General features: G+C 42.5%; 1 protein-coding gene across 1 annotated transcript in view; it reads right to left on the bottom strand.

Moving 5' to 3' along the window:
• Positions 1 to 24124, bottom strand: part of nudcd1 (NudC domain containing 1) — a gene marked incomplete at its 5' end in the record, with an annotated part of 33424 nt that overhangs the window by 64 nt on the left and 9236 nt on the right. Inside the window, 6 exons of the mRNA XM_079231528.1 lie at positions 1 to 366; positions 1957 to 2116; positions 11312 to 11437; positions 12591 to 12735; positions 17853 to 18060; positions 23308 to 23496. The exon at positions 1 to 366 is cut by the window's left edge and continues 64 nt beyond it. Coding sequence (XP_079087654.1) covers positions 77 to 366; positions 1957 to 2116; positions 11312 to 11437; positions 12591 to 12735; positions 17853 to 18060; positions 23308 to 23496 — 1118 coding nt within the window. The 3' untranslated portion in view covers positions 1 to 76. The remainder of the gene's footprint in view (positions 367 to 1956; positions 2117 to 11311; positions 11438 to 12590; positions 12736 to 17852; positions 18061 to 23307; positions 23497 to 24124) is intronic.

Genomic DNA, 24124 nt, shown 5'->3' with positions numbered 1-24124 from the left:
TAAAAAAAAGAAGTTGTAGCAGACGACGGATCTTCAGTTTGAGATGAACATCTACAACGAACAAGAGTCCCAGAATCTAATCGTTGTTGACCTTTAGAACAAAGAGGTGAGTGGCGGTCAGGGCGTACAGCCGCTCGTTGGTCGCCCTGAAGCCCAGGATCGGCTTATCGGAGTCCAGGCTGGCCACCTGTTGCTTGGCGACCTGTTCCACCTGCCGGCCCTGCTTCCGGTTGAAGAGGACGGTCTCCACCGGCGCCGGCTGTCGGTAGATGAAGGCTCGGCGGAGACACTCGCCCAGCGAGGCGTAGGAGAAGTTCGGGGCGCAGGTCGCAAACTTCTTATCCCGCTTGGACGCCTGGACGTAGCCTGTGGAGACAGAGCGGTGACATCAGAGACACGGCGAGGAGAGCGACATCAGAGACACGCCCACGCCGAGGAGTGTGACAGAGACACGCCCACTGTGGCACACGCGACTGTGGCTCAGTGGTGCGCAGGGTCGTCCTTCACTCAGAGGATCGGCGGTTCGATCCCCGGCTCCGCTAGCCCATGTCGATGTGTCCTAGAGCAAGACACTTAACCCTAAATTGCTCCCCTAGCTGTGTCTACGGCGTATGAATGTTAGATAATCTGATGTGGCTCCTTCATGGTAGCTCCTCCCATCAGTGTGTGAATGATGTCATGTAGTGTTAAAGCGCTTTGAGTGTTCAGAAGACTAGAAAAGCGCTGTACAAGTACGGGTCCATTTACCATATAATCCAGAAATGTAGCGTAGGACCTGATTCTATGAATGTAAAAGTCTGCACAGTTATACGAGACGCTTTAAACCATTTTCCTAGTTTCAATCCTGTGTCCATGTGTTCATTGCTCATTTATCTCTTGTTGTACGCCAGAAGATTTGACCGATCCTGAACTCAGGGATGTTTAAAAAACAGTCATCCAATCAAATGAGTCGCGGTGACTTGCACACATAAAACTCCCCGGTACACAGAGCAAGACAATGTGGCCGATTACTAATTCAGCAGATGCTCCACCGATGGAACATATCGATACAGTAAAAACCATTAGCGCTAAAACAATTAGCTGATGGAGAGAACATTAATCAACATCAATGTTCATAATTGATTCATTTGCTGGTTCCAGTTCCTCAGACGTGTGGATTATTTCTCTCCATATCGGTGTAAATTCTGGGTTTTTGACCGAATGGCCAAAACCAGTATTTTGATGACCTCACCTTCGGGCTCTGGATAATAAAATAATCTGTGGCATCTCACTGATAATCACAGGAATCGTCAACCAAAATACAATAGTTTTTGGCCACATTGTGAGAAATTCAGTTCCCATGATCAACGGTCATAACTCAGTCGATGCATTGAACTTGGTAGTGATTGATTAAAGTGGGCGGGACTTATTGCAAGAAACATGTCAAGTTTCAAACTAAAAACATCCAAATAAATCACCCGACTGTCCTACAGAGGTGAAATCGTTTCAGCTCATCCGCTGAATTGTAACAAAGGTTTGCCTCTGTGGTCAAATCAGAAGTCAATCGCTCTATATTTTTTTAAATATGCTTAATAAATTAACATATCTCTTCAAGTCTTCATTCAAATACGACTACATACTACTTCACAGTGACATTCTTCACCAAGGTATTGGACAATACACCTAAAACCAGAAGAATTATGGCATTTCTTCACCAAAATACACAGTTTTGGACTTATTGTGTCAATTTGTGACAAGGTGTGTGGTATTGCGGCTCCTCATCATCGTGTGTTAAAAGTTTTAAATATATTCTAAAACTGTACAGCAAGTCAGACGACAGAAGACGACTGCACATGGATGCAAACACCTACCACCTTCAGTTTAACATATGTTTCCCATGAGGTCTAAACGTGTAATATCTGCTCCTCGGCGTGTTGCTGCAGACTCGATGTGAAGGTGCTCAGCGGGCGCTCTCACCCAGGGCGTTGAAGGTGGCGACGTGCTCCCACATGTCACTGGGCTGGTCCGGGCGAGGCTGCCACACCAGAGCGTCCACGTCGTGCCGGAGGCAGAAACACGGCATGCCGGAGGGGTTCACGTCCACGGTGAACAGGTACTGGTGGCTGCCGAGGTTCACCTGGAGACACACACACCATTTACAAATTAGAGACGACGATTATTTTCAATCACATGGAGAGAAGGATGTTCTTATGTGGCCGGTTTTTATTTGTCTTTTCTTAAACCTTCTTTCCCACCCACTTGATTTCCTTACTTTCTGTAGTTCCTTGTTTGTTTGCTTCTTTCTTCTGCCTTCCTTCAGTATTTGCTTATTTCTTTCCTTACTTTCCTTCTCTAATTGCTACCCTTCCTTCTTCCTTCATTGCTTTTGTCCATCCGGGGAGAGGGATCCTCCTCTGTTGCTCTCCCTCAGGGTTCTTCCCTTTTTTTCCCTGTGAAAGGGTTTTTACTATCTTTTATTTGGGGAGTTTTTCCTGATCCGATGTGAGGTCCCGGGACAGGATGTTATGTGTACAGATTGTAAAGCCCTCCGAGGCAAACTTGTATTTGTGATGTTGGGCTATATAAAATAACCTGAATTGAAATTGAATTAAATTGTCTTTGTTTGTTAGATTCCTTCCTTCGTTTCTTGTCCACCTTTCCTTCCTCCGGCATTTTTTCCTTTCTTCCTTCTGTCTTTGATCGTTTCTTTCTTTCCCTTTTTTCTTCACTATTTTTTCTTCTTCTTTAATTTTTTTCCTTGCTTCCTTCTGTCTTTGTTTGTTTCCTTCCTTGCTCCCTCCCTTCCTCCATTCTCACTTATTACTCTGTACTTCCTTCACCTTTGATTGATTTTGCAAATACATTTCCTTCTCCCCATGTGGGACATCAACAAAGTGGACATTTCTCTTGTGCTCGTTGAGCGATTGATAAAAACAGAAGAACTAGTTATCCTCTCGTCGTGTTTCCTCCACACGGTGACCAGCATCACTAAACAAGGAGAGATTTCGGTGGCGGTTTAAGGCAGATGTTGAACTTCAGCGTGGGTCATTACGGGTGAAAGAGTGCACTGAGTACATTGTGATAACAGCCATACAAGTCCATGTATTTGCCCAACATTCACTCCACTCTGATGGATGTGCTTGACGTAATTGCGCGTGTGTGTGCGCTTCGAAAGCTATTCCAGTTCGACTCCAATTGTTCGTGGAGAGAAAATGACCGCCGCCGGGACATAATCGCTCCTCGACATCTGACGGCTCGCACCGATCCCTCACTCGGAGTCAACCCGCATCCTGTGAATACGACTGCCAAGCGCGTCCGCGAGGCTGTCAGCCCGCGCTGTCCTCTCCGACTACACACACACACTTGACAGGCATTGAAAGTTCAGCATAAACCAGCACGTATACTTTGCTGGCTGATGGTCGTGTGCAGTGACAAGCCTTTTAAGCAAGCTATCAGTCTGAAAACTCATTTTCTTGCCACTTTGACCACGCGGCAGACGTTCCCTCATGCTTAAGTCCGGCCTGCGTGTCCGAGAGCGGACGGACGATAAACGGTAAAAAAAGGTACACTGTTGACTTCAATCAGAAGATTGAGCGTGTGCATTTCAATGATTAGTTTCTCCGGGAAATGCTAATCAATCGGTGCAATCAGCTCATGTGAAAATGATGCATGGCTCCCACCTTCAACATCTGCAACCACAGCAAAACAATGGAGGCGAATTGTTGTTCATTTGTGCTGCTCGGAGCATTGATTAAAAAAAAAAGACTCAACGGCAACACGTCCCTCAGGAAACAATCTCCCAGTTAATGCATCAGTCAATCAACACAAATGTAATTAGTTTGATTATCAAATGAATCCTGGTTCCAGCTTCTCAAACCGGAATATTCATTGAGAAAAAATAAGAAGTCTCCTATGATATTAAACTGAAACTTTGGGTTTGGGACTGTTTGTCAGTCATCATTTGTTGCCGGCGTGGTAGAAAGTAGTTTAAATATAAACTGCGAATGACAAATCCAGTTATATCTACAAAGAAAAGACACAATCGTATGAATGAGCTTGAGATAATCTCAGTCAATATCTAACACTGAAACATAATCACATTGTGAGCTCTAACTCACATTGATATGGACGCTGGGGGCCAGAGAGGGTGTGGGCGTGTACTCCAGTTATTGTTTGATAAAGATATGTAAGAACTTCTGGCAGCAGCCCTATCTCTACGCCGCATTAGCCGGATCTAAATAGATCTAAATAGATCTAAATGGCTCACACTGTTTTCCTTCTCCGACACAAAAGACATTTCACAGCCACACTGAGCATTGTTGTTGTGTGACTAACGTAATGCTGGGTCTCTTTCCCCTGATATTCTGTTGCTTGTTCACGGTCACGTTCCTAAAAAGAAAGAAATCCAACTATGAAACGTTAATCTCATTGTTTTAGAGCGAACCTTTTCTCAACAGCCTCTACCTTAAACACAAGCTCATCAGAAGAAACAAAACCTGGATAAAATCCTAAATCTGAGCCAAACAAGATGAAAATAAAATAAACTTCTCTCCTGCATCTGCCTTTGATTCTTTCACAAAGCCGTTGTTGAATGAGGAGGACTTCACTGCCAGCAGCGGAACAAAGCACCGGAATTAAACTCTTGGATTCAAGAATCTAAATTCATGCTAATTCCTGTTACCTGTGAAACCCAGATATGCTATTGAATAAAAATGTATTTATAAAAATAGCTGGATTAGTCGGATTTGATGACCCGGCCACAATGAAGGTGTTGTAATACCTTTCTGTACTTTTACTCAATATGTAATTAATACCAGAATCATATTGTGGTGCAGCTCGTTCACAAGTCCCCTCTTTAGAAAACACGTTTTATTTTGTTAGTTGAGTAGCTAACTGTGTGGCTGGGCCGTGTGGACCGGTCTGTGTGGACCACTTCCTGGGTACTGCCCAGGAGCCCTTGGGCAAGGCTCCGCTTCACTCAAAAGGACCTCTACACAACAATGCATGTCTAGAGATCCTGTGTGTGCATGTGTGTATTTCGGACTCGATGTGTGTAAAAGCGTATAAAGTCCCCCCAAGAGGAGCAATAAAGTTATCTTCTCTTCCACCGTATCCCACTTCCTCAGTAGTCACTAGTGAAGGGAGCGAATAGTCGACTAGTTGATTAAAGGGTGCTACTATCGTTAGTCTGCACCAGAAATACTAGTCTGTTAAACAGATTATTATTGTATTAATGTCTAACTTTAAATTACATATTGACATAATGTCTGAGATTAAATTGTGCTCAATTTTTGATATTTTTCCAAATGTTTTCTTACTTTAAGTTAAATTTATTTTTAAACGTCAGGGAAATCCCTATTTGTGGCGCTAAATTCTATAGAGATGTGGTTGAAATCTTTTTTTTTTTGTTAAGATATTATGCATTTCATTGTTGTATGGGTTGCATGAGTGATATACACAATATGAAGTACTAGAGTTGGACTCTGTATGGAAATATACTCAGAATGAATTACCTGTCCTCAGTCTGTAAAAAAGCTTCTGTTGAGTGTTCCTTTCTTTTCCTCAGAGGGTTTATAGGTGTTAGAAGAAAAACTTATTTGGTTTATAGGCTTCATATTTGGTCTGCAGGAAGTGAGAGGTTGGTCCTAAACGGCAATGTATCTGTAAACAGAGGCCAGATGTCTGTGATAACAGCTGAAATGCCAACGATCTGTCATCACCACCGCTTCCGTCATGTTCCTGTAAGGCTGCTGCTCACTCGCCTTCACAGAAGAGGACCAATCCTCCTTTATTCATCCTCTCTAATACAGAGTAAATTACTTTCCCTCGCCCTTTGACACCTCTTGGATATCACATGTAATTCGTGTCACTCTTTTGAATCAAAAGGGAAGAAACCAGATTATTTCAACGCATCATTCTGTCTTTTAGAAAAAAGGCTCAGAAGTGTTCAGAGACGCCGTCCGGCTCTGCTGATTGGCTCGTGGAGTCACATGTCCTGGGCGAGCGTGCCGAGCTTCACGTTATGTTTCTATTCTTCACACGTTGGAATTATTAGTGAAGTCCCAGCAGACAGTCGGCTTCCACTAAAACTGTACAACAGATCTTTGTTGTAGTGCAGTTTTGTTTTTTTCATGCAAACCATTCCATAGGTTTCAATATTTCATTTAAAAAAAACATGATGATTAGTCATGCATTAATGTGTTCATCATTTTAATGTTACAGCTAGTAAAGGCGTAACTAATCTGAACTACTTAATATACTTAATAACGAGGCTATATACGTCATAGTTTTAATTAATATTTGAACACTGTAAATTGAATGTAAATCTGCAAAGTAGCCTAACTCGTAAGTGATATAGTGAAATAAAAGTAGTGAAGTTAAAGTACAATCTTTCTCCCTAAGATGTGGTGGAGTGGGAGTATAAAGTAGCACTAGTACATTTACTTAAGTACCTCGATATTATACTTGAGTAAATGGACTCAGCTCCATTCCACCACTGCTGTTCTTCATAGACCAAGCCTCTACATTTTAAAACCATGTTGATGCATTTCACTTTAAAATGTGTACATATTTCCTCTGGAGGAACCCGAGAAGGTCTGTGATTCACTCGCTCCTACTCGATCCTGAGGGAAACACAGTCGACCCATTCAATAGTTGTTGATGTGTCAGCGATGGACTGACATTTAAATCCCGAGCTTGACGCCGATAGAGTGGCTAAAAATATTGAAAGAAAATGCAACACGTGGTGCTAACACACATCATTTCATGGAATACCTGCATTTTTAACATACAATATCACGATTATTTGATTTTCTACGATATTATCAGTGATCGTAGGAAAACTGTAATTTTTCAAAGGTTCGTCAAAGCCAGTTCCCAGATATACAGATAGCATCTGTTGTTAAAGGTACTAAGAGAAATGCCCAGCAGATATGACTCAGGCTCCCTCTGATGAACGCACATAAAGAAAACATTCTCAGTCTTTTCCACTGGAATCAGAAACCAAAGAGAAGCACATTTACAAAGGCTCTATATGAAATAATAAAAAGGTCAGTGAATGTCCTGGTGGGCAGGCGAGCGACTGAAGCATTAAGGCGGATACAATGAGGGAGGGAAGTGGGGAATAGAAAAGGTAAGGCTCCCTGGGTGAGATACGGATACACACACACACACACACACACACACACACACACACACACACACACACACACACACACACACACACACACACACACACACACACACAAACACACACACACACACACACACACACAGGCTGATGGTCCATTTTTCCTTACAATCCAACTCATTTCAGGGCAGCAGCTTGCTGCACTATTTGCAGAGTGAATGGAGGGAGAAACATTGTATTCACATCATCCCTTCATCCCAGCAGAAACACTGCACCTTACGTCCAACACACATTAGCCTTTCATTGCAGACTGAAAGGGTTTGTTTCAGACTGCTGTGAGAGTTTTCGCGATGGAGGAATTCTTAACCGTGAATCATTTTGTGCAAAAATGAAACAAGAGGAACTGAAAGAGGGTCGTTAGGGAATGGACATACTGCACTAATATCCATAATTGAATAGAGCTTTTTCAAAGTGCTGCATATCTGCTTTGCCAAAATAAAAAACTGAAAAGACTTGTTCTGTGGCGTTAACGCAGTACCGTAAGTATTCACAAACAAATGTCAGGTTACGTAACTCGTTAAACCCAATGCACACATGCATGTGCTCTGTATCTATACATCTGCACCTTTAATCTCCCGCTCGTGCATCACAGGCTGCAGAGGACATGCGTCTATAATGTCAGGAGACTCGTAAAATGTCTCGTTAGACACAAAGCACAAAGAGATGAGTGATTTCTATCTCTCACCGATCACTGACCAGATATATGTGTTACCATTAGGGTATCGCTTGAAAAGATTATGATGCCATCACAAAGACTGACCTGAACGCTTCGAAGCTGCGACTGTTGCCATGGTAATCAACATCCAAATCAGGATTCAAAAGTCTCATATATATATATATATATATATATATATATATATATATATATATATATATATATATATATATATATATATATATACGTATATATATATATATATACACGTATATATATATATATATATATACACGTATATATATATATATATATACACGTATATATATATATATATATATATACACGTATATATATATATATATATATATACACGTATATATATATATATATATACACGTATATATATATATATATATATATACACGTATATATATATATATATATACACGTATATATATATATATATATATATACACGTATATATATATATATATATATATATATATATATACATATATATATATATATATATATATATATATATATATATATATATATATATATATATATATATATATATATATATATATATATATATATACATACATACATACGCTTCATGCCAAACATTCTAAATAGTATTTGAAATAAGGAAAAGTAATTAAGTCCCATCTTTGTCCTCCTCTATCGTTAGACAATGACAGAAAAGTAAAGTAAAAAAGTAAGTAATGACTGAATGTTTGACAGCTCGTCCCCCGCGCTGCAGCAGCAGAGATGTTTTAGCAGACACAACCTTGCATGGGAGAAATATATATTTCCCCTGCAGCTGTACGTCTGAGAGACTGACACCGTCGGCCTACAGTGATTACTTGAGTAGCTTCAATGTCCATTAGTTCCATTCCACCGCTGCTAAAACAAGAGCACAGCAGTGTTCACAAGGCCACAGAGTTCCTCATAGAGCGAGCCTCTGCTCTCCAAGGGCAGAGTCTCTATTCTGTTGGGCTGCCTCTCCGCGGAGGCTCTGAATGACTTTATGTTGGAGAGGAAGAAGTGAAGCGGTGTTGACAACGTTGGAGTAATAAAGTTGTTACCGTCTGGGTGCAGACCACGCAGTCTCTATTATTATTTTATTACCTTCATAAAGTTTGGGTCGCAATGTAAACTTGTCTGCTGGTGGAGACAAAGCAGCCGCGCTCTCTCTGCAGGCAGTGACTCACATCAGAGGGAGGAGGGCAGAGGACGGGACGATGGACTGATACCTCCATGTCTGTCTGAGGAAATGTAATATCAAGACACATGTAGCCAATATGCACACGTCAATGTATGTTTATCCATCGCAAGTCAAATCGTCAGCACAAAATGGATCAATCTAATTGTAAATTGCAGATTGGCTGTTCAACGCAGACTCTTCATTCTTCATCACTTCTGGATCAGTCGCTCCGTGCGTGTAATATTGCAGCGGTTGGGTTTTTATTGTCGTTACTTGATGTCTCTCTCGCAGTATAAATATGAGTAAAAACACTATATTTTAAAGTCTAAGGAACTGTTCATAAATGCATTTCTTCATCAGCTGCTAGCCCGTTCTCTCTAAGCTCAAATAGATCGCCTGGTCTTCAGGAAAGACTGCAACATGTGACGCTTGTTTGTCCCGATGGGACAAATAATGGACAAGAAGGACAACTTCTCCCCGTACTTTATGGATGGAGGGTCAAGAAAAGGCTCCTATCTTTCTCAACAATCTCTGTTTTTGAGCAAAAGCCTCTAGTGCTTCAGACAAGTGGAAAAAGGAAAAAATAATACAAGGTTTTACTGAGCAGCATTTCAGATGTAATGTCTGCAAAGCTCCTTCATAGCACAGCTCCAACTGAAGGCTACTGCTGTGAAAACTGAATGCCAGCATACCCCTCGTTTTATAATGCAAACAACAAGCCCTCCATCTGCTACCTTGAGGATATGTCCATTTCTTATATTCTGAAACCACACCACACAAAAACCCATTTATAACTCAAGCCATTCAATAGCCTTCGTTTTTCTTCAGATGATATGCTTTTTAGCCGCGCTCAACCCATTGGACACTTGTTGATCAGCTTGTTGCTCGTGCTCGAGTGACCAACACAACCACGTTGGCTGACTTGAGACCGGTTCTGCTTCAGGACTGGAAGACCGTCCCACAGCAGTGTTCACCAGACTGGTGACCATGAGGAAGAGGAGCCAGGCTGTTGTGGCTGTGGATGGTTCTTCCACACGCTAGTGAGGCTCCTGACTGTTTATTAAATGAATACATTGTAGAATTGCCAATATGTCTTGTTTCTTCCTTGTTACTGATAGACTTCAATCATCCAATCCACCAGAAAGGGTCAACAGCAACAGCAGAATCAGCTGTTTGTCATTGGCAGAGAAGATTTGGCACATTTTTCATGGGCGCAACCCACATACTCAGTGTGCTGCTCATCCCAGTAATGCATCTTCCTTACAACTGGAGCCGTTTAAAAGAGAAATAAACAGGCTTTCCAACGGTATACAATGTATTGCCAAGAAGTATTGTTACAAATTTCCGAACCTTTTGTTTGATGTTCATCTCGTGCCGTCATCAGGTGGAAGGTCAGAATCTTAACGCGAATTTGTGATAAACATTACAAACAAACTGACATGGTCCACACATCTCCAAAAAAGCAACAACAACAAAAAACAGACTGTATCACTTAATTAAGTGGAAACATTTCCGAAGAAGTTCTTGTTAACTTTTACAGAGGAGCAATAGGAAGCATCCTGACTAGAAACAGCCTTTTCACTCTGAGACACAAAAGCCTCCTCTGCCGTAGCGCCGGCCTTCAGAGCCGCTTCTTTCATCCGGCTGCGAGGCTCATAAATTCATCTTCCACCATATAAACATACTTTTGCTTTCTGTATCTTTTTATGGAGCGAACTTGAATTACAAGCTGCATTCCGTTGCACAACCCTGTTGTACAGAGACAATGAAATGTAACCTTTAAAGGTGACAACCTTCACCCAGGCTCCCGTTAGCTTTTCTCATGTTAGTGACAAGCCGCTCCTCTGAGTTTTGGCTATTGATGGGAACGCATGACTTTCTAACCTAGCTGCCAGGTGACATGCTGTACCCTGACAAATACAGTCTCAAAATGAGCATTTATAAAAATAGAAGTCGGCTACAATGCTCCAGCTTCTTGCTATTCGAGTCACAAGTAGCGGGTTGGAAATGCAGCGCGTGTGCCGTTTCTTCTTCCCTGGGCTTTGTGGAGCTCTCTGGTCAAGTGGCTTGTTAAAAAGCGAGGTAGAGCTGGCTTGCTCACCGGGGGAAGGGCTGAATGAGTACGTGCTCTTATACAGGCGGTGAGCATCAGCCGGCGGTCTACTTGAGGGGAATGAAGGATGGAAGGGGTCGACAGAAAGAGGTGACAATATGAAGCCTCGACAGGATGGGAGCATCAAAGTGTTTGCTCGTGAAGGGGAGAGATGTTACTCACCACCAGAGTGGGCTTGAGTGATTCTCCGTCAAAGTGTGTGAGACTAGAGCCGTCTTCTGGGAACCCGTCACAGTCCTCCAGCTCCTGTGAGTTACAAGGGGGTTTGTCCCCCTCAGGGTTGCCATTCTGGATAAAAAAGGAAAACAAGACAAGAGGCCATGGTTACACTTGTTTTGCATTTATTAACATGTAAAAAGGCTTGATTTGCACGAGGGTCTCGAGTGGACCCAGATGATACTAATGAAGGCTGAGGGCCAGACAGGATGTGGCTAAAACTGCAGTCGCACATGAGACTGAGGTGACCCGGTGTGACGGTGTGTACAGACAGAGGAGGGCTCAGAGACGCTGAGGGGTGCCAAAAGCTAGAAGAATGGACTGAAGTTAAGAACTATTTTTTACCACCGGAGAATTGATAGAAACGCTCAAACATCTCCCCAAAATAACACATGAAGACACCAAGCCCTCGAGGAACACCATAGAGCAATCCATGCTGTGATTTGGTTTAAAAAACATTTGACATTTCTGCAAGAATTGCAGCGCTTTGGTTCTGGAAACGGCTCAGAAACTCTTTTATTGTCACTACAAGCCACTCAATGCCCGAGGGATCTGGTTTGTGGTGTTAAAGGTCCATGAGGCTGTGATTATTTACATGTTGTCATTTGCAAGTGCCTTTATAATTTCAAGTGTTGATTGTAAAAAGTTATTCTCACAACAGGTAATTGTATACATTGAGGTCAAGTATCAAAAAGGTATGAAACAGCTACTGTGAGGACGAACATCATCACACATGAATACAACATATCGGGTTTCTTTAGGGACCTCTTACACAGAATCTAATTTAAATACATGATTTTATTTTTAGAATAAGGGAAAATAACATGTTTATACTGCATGGGATGAGCATGAAGTGGACACTTCTGTGAAGCAGCCTCCTGGGTGAAGAGGTGAAGAGGTCAAGGAACCTCTTCAAAAAAACGGCATCACAGTTTTTACCTGACCAAACTGCAGCTGAACTTTGGAGCGTTATCCAGCCCCCTTACAAAATGGACTCTATCCCAATACACATTGTGAAATGAAATTAAATAAAACATGGATAGTAGAATTTGTGCATTTTATCCATAACAAAATTTGGTAGCGCTTTATACTAAGGTTTCAGAAAAGTTTCTTTAGACCTTTCCAAAAAATTCTTATGTATACTAATCATAGAGAAAATGAAGAAAGTATGCACAGATAAAGGAAAGCGTCCACAACACGGAGCATGTGAGTTGCATGAGCCTACCAAGTCTTCCGAGGTGAGGAAGGTCAGCCTCTCGTGGATGAGGGCGGCTTGCTCGTCGCTCACCACGTACTCCCCTCTCTTGTCCCCCGTCACCAGCTCCGCCCACAGCGGGCCCTCGCTGCGCTTCTGCAGGGTCACCTCCAGGCTGAGGACACGGCCGCACAAACACAAACAGGCCCCTTCTCATTCAAAGTGCTGACAATCAGTCATATATATGGAAATGACACAGCTGAAGTTTGCCAGACATAAAAGAGCCAGAAAGCTCACTTAGAGGCTCTTGTAGCTTTGCAACACTTTCAAGAAGTTGCCTGAGAGCATGATTTTTATGAACCGCAGAGCAAACGGTGAACGTGGAATGAGAATGATGCAATCGACCATTGAACAGCCAATCAGGAGCCGTCTATTGGGCTAAAACGCAGCTCTGATGAAAAAGGATCAAAGGAGAACTTGAGGAGTTATTCAGGCTGACGGGTCTGCGGCCGATCTGGTTTTGACACAAATGATGTTCCTCAGTGGCGAGTGAGAAGTGTTTAAAGCTGCAGAAGACGAAATCAAGGGAGTCCGAAACCACCTGCAACATTACAAGTAGAACTCTGTGCGAAGTCCTTCAAACAAGTCGGGACACATCAAAATAACAGCAATATCTTTACCGGCCAACATCATCGCAGCCTCAGTGTGTGATGAGAGGGAGGGTCCACAGAAGGACGCAGCCTCCTGAGTCTTCTCTGAAGATGTCACTCATTTAGGTGTGTTTCTACGATTAGTCGATCAATTGAAACAAATATTCTGCAACTGTTTTAGCAGTCGTTTCTCTCTAAAAGTTGTTTTCCAAGCAGAAATGCCAAAAATGTGATGGTTCTATGTTCTAAAAGGGGAGATTTGGACATTTCAAAATGGATTGCCATTGAGCTCAAGGACGTTGTGAAGGGCAGACCGAACAATCGTCAGATTACTTCAGATCACACACAGTATATTGTCACAAACCTCCCTTAATTGTTTTGTCGCCACGGTATACAAATCTAATAAATGCAGCCATCAATTGTTTCTACGTGGCTAACTTGGGCAATTGGCTCTCAGTTACATTAATTACCGTCGACACAAACGCTTCAGATCGTATGCGGCTCATCGGTTGCAGCTGTGGAGTCTGAATAATGTTATTATGTCTTTCTAACCATGAAATCGATACACTTGGTTAAACACGACACACTAATTGTTTCACTAAATGATGGTAATGAAGCGCCGTCTTTATGGATTCAAGCCATATTATGAATGAATCAGAATGAAATCTGAAAAACATTTTCTTTTCCTTCTTGTTTTTACAGGATACGTTTGCGTTTGTGCATTCTCCCCCAAAAATATTTCACCTCACATTGTGTCCTGAGCATATTCACTAATCGTGCACCATTTGCAGGTCTCCATTGAGCGAGGAGCATAATGAGCTGCTGTGTGTTTCCTGGGACTGAACGTATTGTACTCCAATGCATTGTGGTCCACTGAACAGGGCGGGATGCACCGTCCTCACTGCATCACAGTGCAGCACATGAGCAAACTATTAGACGGAAATGAGAAAAGTCTGAACGCAAACCAAGTAATAATTACTTCAATGTATCCAAGTAATTGTATATTTTAGCCTGATAATGATATTGAAATAATTTAACTGGAATAATTGTGTAGTTTTACTTTATGACTTACACATCTTTTCCCCCCCCATCATCTGATAATTTGTCTTCTATCTACCTTTCCCCTTTTCATCTTCCTTTTAAACATTGTGTGTTTAGAAAAGTGCGATAAAAATGCAGTTTATTTCTGCGGTGATGGAAACTAATGAACCTTGGAACTAGTTTTCTTAAATTTAGGGCTTGACAGCATTTATTCAGGATTTTACCAGAATTTAATCCTTTATTAAAAGTAATTTGGTTTAGCCTTCAGCATTTGCAGGATATAAAAAGCTCAAAAGAAGGTTGAGATATTGTCATAGTAGTGAATGCATGACTTTGAACCTCAGATGTACTGAAGTGACTTTGCTTTGGGTTTCAGCAGGATGACACGCTGCTCACACGCTGCAGCCGCAATCCAAGAACGCCAACCATTCATAATCTATTCTGCTGCTGTAGGCTTTGAAACAGGCGCTATACCTGGGAAAACAGTGACAAGATAGAGAAGAGACAAAGGGCCGCTTCTTAATTCAGCTCCCGACAAAAGGAACGCCATGGAAAAACATGCACAACACAAACAATAGGAACATTTTAGGTATTTACATTATAGGAGGACATCCAGTCTGAACGCACACACACGCACACACACACACACACACACCTATTTTATATTGGCTACCATTGTGTCCTTCGTGCGTCTATGGAACACCAGTCAACAGCCAGTAAGAATGTGTGATTTTCTGAATTATTCACACCTTAAAAGGGCATCTATATTCACACAGCAGCACCCGAACAGCAGAGGAAAGAGGAAAGAGGAAAGGCCCACTGGATGGAATTATCACCCACAAAGCGCCGAACGTCACAACAATATGTCTTTGATACGCAAGCAGGGATAAGATTCTATCATTCTGAATAAAAAAATGAATACAAGCGGTGCTGGATGAAACACTCATGTCCGCCTCATCTGAACAATATTATTTTTAGATGTTTCTTTCTGCACACGAGTAACAGACGCAGGCATACTCTCCCTCTATCTCTCACACACACACACACACACACACACACACACACACACACACACACACACACACACACACACACACACAAGCCTTTTACTGTATCAAGGATGATCAGATATCTAACAAACAGGCTATGTAACATGTTTTTACAGTGAATGGATCTCTCCAGTCTCCGTTTCCTGTTTCATCTTTTTCAGATGAAAGGTCTTAAGTGGAGGATATGACTCAACTCTTTACGATTAATACATCCGATGCCCGTGAAAGGTACCCTGGCTTCTTTGTTGTTTTTCTTTGGAACACTGAATCACAGTGGATGTCATTTTAAAAGTAGTAATGAAAAGGAGCTGCTCCACCAGGACAAAGTGTCCCTGTGATCTGGGTGTCCAACGCGGTGCGGTGAGAATATACGAGGCGATACGAACCGCGACACAGGGTAGTGTCGTCGGAAATGTGGATTTTTAAATACGCATACAGTTTGAACATTTCAATACTCATTTTCGACACAGTCAATGCTCCGGTACCGGATTATCATATTCAAACGGAGCGAATGAGACGTATGGCGAGACGACAGCGCTGTGAGAGAGTGAGGGGAGACGTTTTTACTTAATTACTTTCATTTTATTGCCGTTTCAATGTGTGACGACTGAAGAGTCTTGTGCACTGCCTCTAGAACAATCTTGATTGCATTCATGTAAAAAAAGTTGTAATTGTTGTTCATGTTTACTACACTCATTGTAAGATTCTCTTCCACTAGATGAGAAAAGGAAGGTCAACGTCGTTGTGTAGCTTTTTTGTTTTGCTCTTGAAAACGGTTTTGAATATCAATACTTTTCAAGGTATTATACCGACCCCAATACAGGGTTTTTGATTCACTGTCAGCGAGGCCACATATTGGGATTTCTTTCATATAAATTTAGGAAAACAGTCACAGTATAAAGGACACGCCGCTCTATACCTTAAATCTGAATAAAAAACTACTATAATTATGTAATCACATATACAGTATAGTCCTAATAACTCTCTCTGATATAATAATAATTCTCATGCATGTTGGTCGGTTTCAGAAGTTTCTCAAAGTTCTCTCTTTAATGACCAACTCGGTGAAGTCGGCGGTTCTCCTCCCCTGCTGAAAAACAGCCCGAGCGAGGCGCTCCCCTCCCCAGTGGCTCCAGGCGAGGTGACACTTCGCCAACGATTCAGTGTGTGAGGCTCCTTAAAGCGCTCTGGGTCTGGCTCGTTACCCGGGACCAATTTGCAGAGAGAGAGAGAGAGACACCGCGAGTACACTGTGACCAGGGTCAGACACACACACACACACACACACACACACACACACACACACACACACACACACACACACACACACACACACACACACACACACACACACGTAGCAATTTACAGAGGGGTTCTGTTGCTCAGTGAAACCTGATCCTAGCCCCACACCTTGTGATTCAGAGTGGAAAAAAAAAGAAGGAAATAGTGAAATGATTAGCTGCTGAAAAGCAGCTGAATCCTTTTCAAATGTGATCTCTGGGTGATGAGGTAGTCAACCCTGCTAGATACTTTTCAATCAAAAAAATAATCATACACGCTAACATTCACATCTACGGGCAATTTAGGTGTCATCCAATTAACCTGAGCTGCATGTCTTTGTGCAGCCGCCACACCACCGTGCAGCCCTCTACAGCCCTCAGTTCAGTTTGAAACTGTAAATAAACAAATATATTACGCTGGAAAGTGACTTAAGAGCCAAGCTCACAACATGGCCCTGGAATGCTGCGTGAGTCCACACATTCACACAGATGTGAAACAGTTCTTCGTTCTGAGATTCACGGTATGTGAGAGTTATGGTTGGGAGATGAGGTCGTGAATAAACAAGACCGGAGATGGAAACTGTCGGTGGTTTGTGGCTCTCTGTTCCCCTAATTCAGAAGCAATATTATAAACTAGAATTACAGCCTCGTGTTGCAGTTTAATCCATGTCTGTCCAAAATGTCATAATTTCTTTATTTTATCCTTTTAGACGCCAGGTTGTTTTTTCCTGCAACCGATGAGTAGAAGTGACCAGTCAGAATGCGGAAGAGTGACGTAGAGACTTATGTGGCTCTAGTAGCGGCAGCGACCTGCCAATCACCTTGTAGCCCCGCCCTAAAGCATCCCCTGCTTCATGGTCCGTTTGACTTAAATGGAGCATAATTTACTAAATTACCATCATGCTGTATTGAAGAAGGCTTGACACGATAGATTGAGACATAAACTCATGTTTACAATGAAGGAATCAATCAAGAGAGAAGTAGAGTCATTTATATAGACTTCTATACAACCAGAGGACTCGCCCCTTGCTGGTCAATAAAGAGAATGCAAGTTTTAAGACACTTCAGTATTGGCTTCATTCGGCCGCTTGGTGCCAATACAGTGTGTCAAATGCAGTCTGCCAAAAAATACCAGGATGTTTTAGTCAATCCGGTCACATTTTGTAGTATGTAAGCCAACAGGCTTTTCTGGCCATTCTGACCCACAATGCAACAGTACATACTTGGTAAGGGCAGCCCAAAGAGCAGTACAGAAACAACAACTCTGCACACCTTTTGTCGTCCTTGATGATCCAGGCGCTGGCCTCTGGGTCGACAGACGAGTGCAGCTGGCCCTCCAGTATCGAAGGGAAGCCCTGAACCCCGAGCCTGATGCGGTCTGCCGTCAGCGTGAACTGCACCTCCTCTTTGGTGACACCCTCGGGCATGCGCACGCACGCCGTGACGTCCTCTGCCGTCTGCTGCCAGAAGTAAATGGGATCTGGGAGAGAGAGAACGGCAACGGTGTTTGAGTTAATGACGGCCCTGTGCCGGTGGTTAGAGTCATACATAAAACATCTGATGCAGTGCAGGAGTTGAGGGGAATTACTTCTGAATATTCAGCGACACTGCAGATGGGAGACTATTAAAATAAATGAATTACAATCTCGCTAGCAGGGCCGAGCTCAGAGTGAAGCTATTAAGCCGACGCTCCCGCCACAATTTGACATTTTCACCTGCAGTGTTGCGCAGAAATATCCTGTCAGACCTCAACTTCTTCTGATTTTGCTTTGCTACTTAATTAATTCACTTCAATCATGCTTTCCAGATCACAACTGACAGCTCGGCCAACAGTGGCTACGAGAGGTTTTATTCACCTTCATCTGCTGGTGAGAATCATGCCTCAAACCCTGTTCACGGACCTCCATTCAATGTAGTGCAACATTAGGAACATGCTAGCTGAGAGTTCCTCCAAAACAGCTGCTGATTCATGTGCTTTTTTATTCAAAGGATTTCACAACATTGCTCTGGTAAATAATGCCATTTTAAGCAACTGCTCTTACTTGAATAAAAAAATCTGGCATCTATATACCGTAGAAGTCGGGTTACAAGCCGCTTCTACCTCCGGTGGGTGTCAGCTGCTAGCGCTGCTGCTAGCGTTGCTGCTAGCGTTGCTGCTAGCGTTGCTGCTAGCGCTGCTGCTAGCGCTGCTGCTAGAGCTGCTGCTGGCTGCATCCCCTCTGCCCGAGTCGGGTGTCGAGCCGGGGCTGGTCCTGCTACCTTCGGTGGTTGTCGGGGAGCTAGCGGAGCTCTAGCAGCAGCGCTAGCTGGCTACAGCGGGGAGGTAACGGGGACACTGACCGAAGGTAGTAGCGGCTTGTAACCCGACTTTTACGATACTATAGCCGTGATAATCCATCATGGGAAACATTTATTTTAATTCCGATCCAGATCCAGATGTAAAAACTTGTCCTAATAACTAAAATGAACATTAAGCAGAACTGGAGAAGGCACGTTCTCTCAGAAGAAGAATCAGAAACGGTTGATTGCCAAGTAGGTTACACACAGAAGGAGTTTGGTCCTGTGATTGGTGCATGACAATAAACATCGTGCAATAGTAATAAGACATGATTTAAAAATAGAAAATATGAAAATGTACAATAAAATATGATAAACTAAACAAATTAAGAGTATATTAAAACAAGTATGTAAGTGTCAAGTGTGTATCTAAAGAGAAGAGTTGAGCAGTGGTGTGTAACTGGGAGTGTCAGAGTCTCTGTTGAAGAAACTGTTTTTGTTTTTTTTACAGTGTAATACGTTACAGTTACGAGTGATTTAAAACACAACACTGAATTAGTTCAGGCATTGGCATTCAACTACTTCCTATAAAACGAACATGACAGACGCTTTTCTGCTTCTTCTGAACAAGCGGGTCTGTTCTCACCGTTGTCCACATTGTTAAGAAGCCAATGTTTCTGCTTCCTCTGACTCAGCACCTCCACTGGCCTGCGTCCACACTGTGATCCATCACCGAGCCATTTTATTAGTACTCGGTGATGAAACCTTTACCGCGCTGTGCGCTATAAAGTCGTCACAGAGAGTTGCCATTTAAATATTGCTGAGGTGGCGACAGCGGATGCTGAATGAGGCCTCGTGTCCTCCTTTAACCCTTCTCTTCAATCCACAGACGCTTGATGAAAATGACTTTGCCTGCCAAGTACATCATTATTAAGGAAGACAACGGAAACAACCTTGCAGACTTGTGCTTGAATTGCTTTCTGGAGAAGGAGTCAGAGGTTGTTCACTGACAAACAATTCTGAAATAAAGTCCTTTTGAAGATTTTCATCTGTTGCCGATCAGAAGGAAGATTCACAATTTTTTTTTTGTGACAGATGAAAAGCTTCCTCCTATCTGTGATGCAGCGGAGAGACACAATACAGGGACATGCCATCACTTAACAGTCCAACAGCTGGGAAACTTAATTCAGAAATACTGCTGAGTGGGAGAGATTCATCTCCCTAAACTGCCAGACAGGAGAAACCAGAGAGGAAGAAACTCTTCATCCCCCTCACATGAATTAATGGGCAAATCAAATAGTGTAATAGTATTAATACCATCAGGGTTGGAAAGTAACAAAGTGCATTTAGCTATGAGTATTTCCTTTTAATTATACGTTGATGCAACGCCTCTCTACTTTCAAAATGCAAAGTTTTGTCCATTTTACTGTTCAACATATATTTAGCCATTTAAATAACTGTTTTGATGCTCAAAAAGGTACAATTAGAGATAAGCTCAACAGCTGTGAGGACTAACAGTAGTCATGTTGGTTTTGCACATTCATTTTCTGCAAAACAATATACTTTGATTAGTTTGAATACCTTACATACTTAGTACATTTGGGTAATAATACTTATATAGTATTTTTTACATGTTGTATTGATGCTTTTACTAAATAATGATAGTTGTTTTGTTGGTTTCAGGTCAATAGTCCTTAAACAGGAGGTACTTTAGCGAAGAAAAAAGTCAGAGACAGCATGCTGACTCAAGAAGTGTGTTCTTCTATTCTGAATAATACAGTTAGCTGTCAACTAAAGACCATTATAAATGCTTTGATACAGACTATGATCCATTAAAGAAAACTATTTTGATAACGCAGAAAGGGGGAGATAAGCTAAATCACCTGATTCATACACAACACTCCTATAGAGAAAGCTCCGTGCTAGAACTGTCGTCGAACACACTCACTCTGTGATCACTGCCAAAGCCTGAGCACCGAAATTGGTCCAATTATGATGCTCCGAACCAACAGACCTGCTCCGTGTCTGGCAGGGATGTGAGAAACCGAGACGTGTTCATTATCACCTTTTGTTATCGACGACTGAATCCACAAAGAACCTAATGAGAAGGGAAGAGGGGAGCTGCCAATCCTTCATTTCTCTCCCCAGTCTTTCCCCCTCCAGGGTTCATCATTTGAACTTCTCTGCTGGCCAAGCTGATGAAAAGACACACATGATGCCAACCTGGCACCGTAACTATCCACGCACAGAAGTGACCCGGAGACACACTTGAGTGCTTTCGGCATTATTATATATTCATAAGTGTTTTTGGTTTCCTGTGAAGATCTTATTTCAGAGACTTCTTCTGGAGGCGTTCGCTCTACAATATCTGTACCATGTGCACCTCGTCTCCATCAGCGCTCCATTAAGTGACCTTCGCCTCTCCTCCCACCTTTGCATCTCCTCTCTCTTCACTTTCTAGCCTCTTTGAAGATGCCTCCCCTCTTGACACCTAATCCACTTTTTGCACTGCGAAAGGAGAAAGGCAGAGAGCTGATAAAAGGATCGGCTAAAAAGCGGCCATTATTCTGCTTCTGCACCATCAACGCGCACACACGCACACACACGCACACACGCACACACACACACACACACACACACACACACACACACACACACACACACACACACACACACACACACACCCCCCTCCGGCACCCGGGGTGTTTTCTTTAACGAATCTTTTGAAAAAGAGGTTGGCTGTTTGTCCGCTTGTTTTAAGGCCATCAGTAGCAAAGTGTGCAAACAGGAAAAGGGATAAAACCAGTTGGATATGAACGTTTGGTTTAGCTCAAAAACAGGATGTTTTGCGACTTTCAAAAGGCTCTTTATACGATATTCGGAGCATTGATATAGCAGCAAACAAACATTTTGTATGTGAAGATACACTGGCATCTACATCAGCAGAGAATGATGTCACTGTCCCTCTGTGTGTGTAGTAATCAGAGCTTTTGATAGTTAGTTTATATGGAAGTTACGGCCGGTAGCGCGTTCCCGACCGGCAGCAGAGTCTTGGCGGAAGCGTACAGGTTGGCTGCTCGCTCTTTACACCCGTTTTAAGTATTTATGCTAAGCTAAGCTAACCTTCGCCGTACTTTAACCTGTCGATATTTATTGTACAGGCATGAGAGGCATCAATCTTCTCATCCAAGTCCGGGAAAGGGAAATCCTCTAAATTGCCTCTAAATTGTGAGAACGTGCTACTTTTTACACCTTTGGGGTTTGGACTGTTGGTCGACGATCTCTTTGGGCTCAAGAAAGGCGTTCATTAGTATTTTTGACATTGGACGCAAACTATGTAACAATTATATAAATTGTAGGCCGAGACATAAATCCCTAATTCTTTGCTGACCAGACTGAACGCTGCTGCTGAGGGGAGAACGATCATGGTGTGGCTTTCACAGACAAACATCGGCAGTACAAGCGGTAATAAACGGCCTGGAAATACAGAGACGGATCACAGACCTGACAGAGACGCGGTCCGATTGAGAATGTTCTGCTGCCTGCTCAAGCGTTTCTATGGCTACAACCCAGCTGGTCAGTGTGTGCCTCTTAAAAGTGAGTGGCGTGGTGATGCCATGTCATTTGTGGAGGGAAGCCGGGCAGCAGCTCAGGGTCCAGATGATGTTTGTATCTCACTTTGTTTCAACGGCGTTACAGCAGACTGGTTTGCTCTTTGGCCGGTTTCAGACTGTGATCTCAGCAAGAAAGAAGAAAAAGAAAGATGCCACTTTCTCGCTATAAATAGAATCAATGCCAAACCACGTCGAAACCTCTTTCAGTGTTTTCTCAAAGTCGGAAACAGACTGACAGTCAGATTCTGATGTGATTTCACAATGTGATACCTTCTGGATTCTCTACATAAAATCTTTCGACGAAGATAGACGGGATCTGAAATGAATTCTGGCATTGAGTCAAAGACCAAAAAGCTGGAATTGGACTTCTTTGCAAAAGTTTAAAAAATATCGCCATTATAACAATATGTGCACTCACACAAAGAAGTGATTTCACCTTAACACAGGGGGGTGAGATTGCACTACTCATTGGTTTGGGCTCATTATGAGTCACCTTGTTGGGGCATTTTGATAATGTAGCAGCCCATAATAACTAAAAGGTTTTTATTTCTAACGCTCCAACTAAGTTTCTGGAATTGGATTTTTTTGCTATGGCACACACTACCCGTGGATTAGTGCATTTTTCATCCTTTTTAAAATGTTATTTCACAACTAGTTCTATGCCATCATGTTTTTGTTAACAACCCTATAATCAGTGCTTTTATCAGAACAATGGATAACAGGGAGTAGCATTGATAAACATAAAAAAAGGCTTTCTCAGTGTCTAATACCTGGCGGAGAGGATACATCTATCTGAACCCTGTAATAACCGTTTCCCAGCAGCGCCTCTGACCCACCTGTCTTCTCCAGCTCCATGGGCTCTGGGCGGGGCAGCTCCACCGGGCGGCCGTCCACGTGCGTGAAGGCAAACGGTTTGTCCGAGGCCACCATCAGCCCCTTCCCCTGCGGCTCCACCGCGGCGTAGTGAGGCACCGACTTCCCCGTGAGGACCCTCCTCTTCTTCACTTCATACTTCTTCTCCGGACCTGCGTGTGGAAACCAAAACCAAAAGGTGTGAGGCAATCATGTCTGGTGTTACACTCTGACACGTTTCATGTATTTTACTGGACTGCCAGGAATTCCAGTTGCTTCCTTCAGGGCGGAGGAAAGTGGAATATCCAATCTTTTTTTAGCTCTTTGAACAAAATATAACGGGAGGGGGCCTCATGGTTACGGTTTTTATTTTGGCTTTCGGTGCCATACCCTCGTATAATGTATATAGTAATAATTATACAATAATATATAATTGCATAATGTGCATTTCTTTTGTATGTATTGCTATTGTTTTATTCATTACTGTATTGATCGTTCATTTGACATCTGGCTTTAAACCAAAGAGCTGTGTGTCCAATCGGGTGTCATCTGATCACTACAATATCTCACACTGAAAAACACTTTGAAGTCAATCAATATGTATCTTATTACAGCAGAGGTTGCATTACAGTATAGAGTATATACTGTAATGCAACTAAAAGGAGATTCAGGCTGTAACAAATTACAATTTTTTTTTTAGCGTCTTTTAATCTTCAATGAATTGTTTGGACAATCAGACTCATACATTTAAAGCTTGTGCATCCCTTTTAAAATAGTTGCTCTGATGTCCTTAGAGGACAA

The sequence above is a fragment of the Taurulus bubalis genome (assembly GCF_910589615.1).
Source record: "Taurulus bubalis genome assembly, chromosome: 16".
Lineage (NCBI taxonomy): Eukaryota > Metazoa > Chordata > Actinopteri > Perciformes > Cottidae > Taurulus > Taurulus bubalis.
The sequence above is the reverse complement of the archived record's forward strand: the minus strand, read 5'-3'. Positions and strand labels throughout refer to the sequence as shown.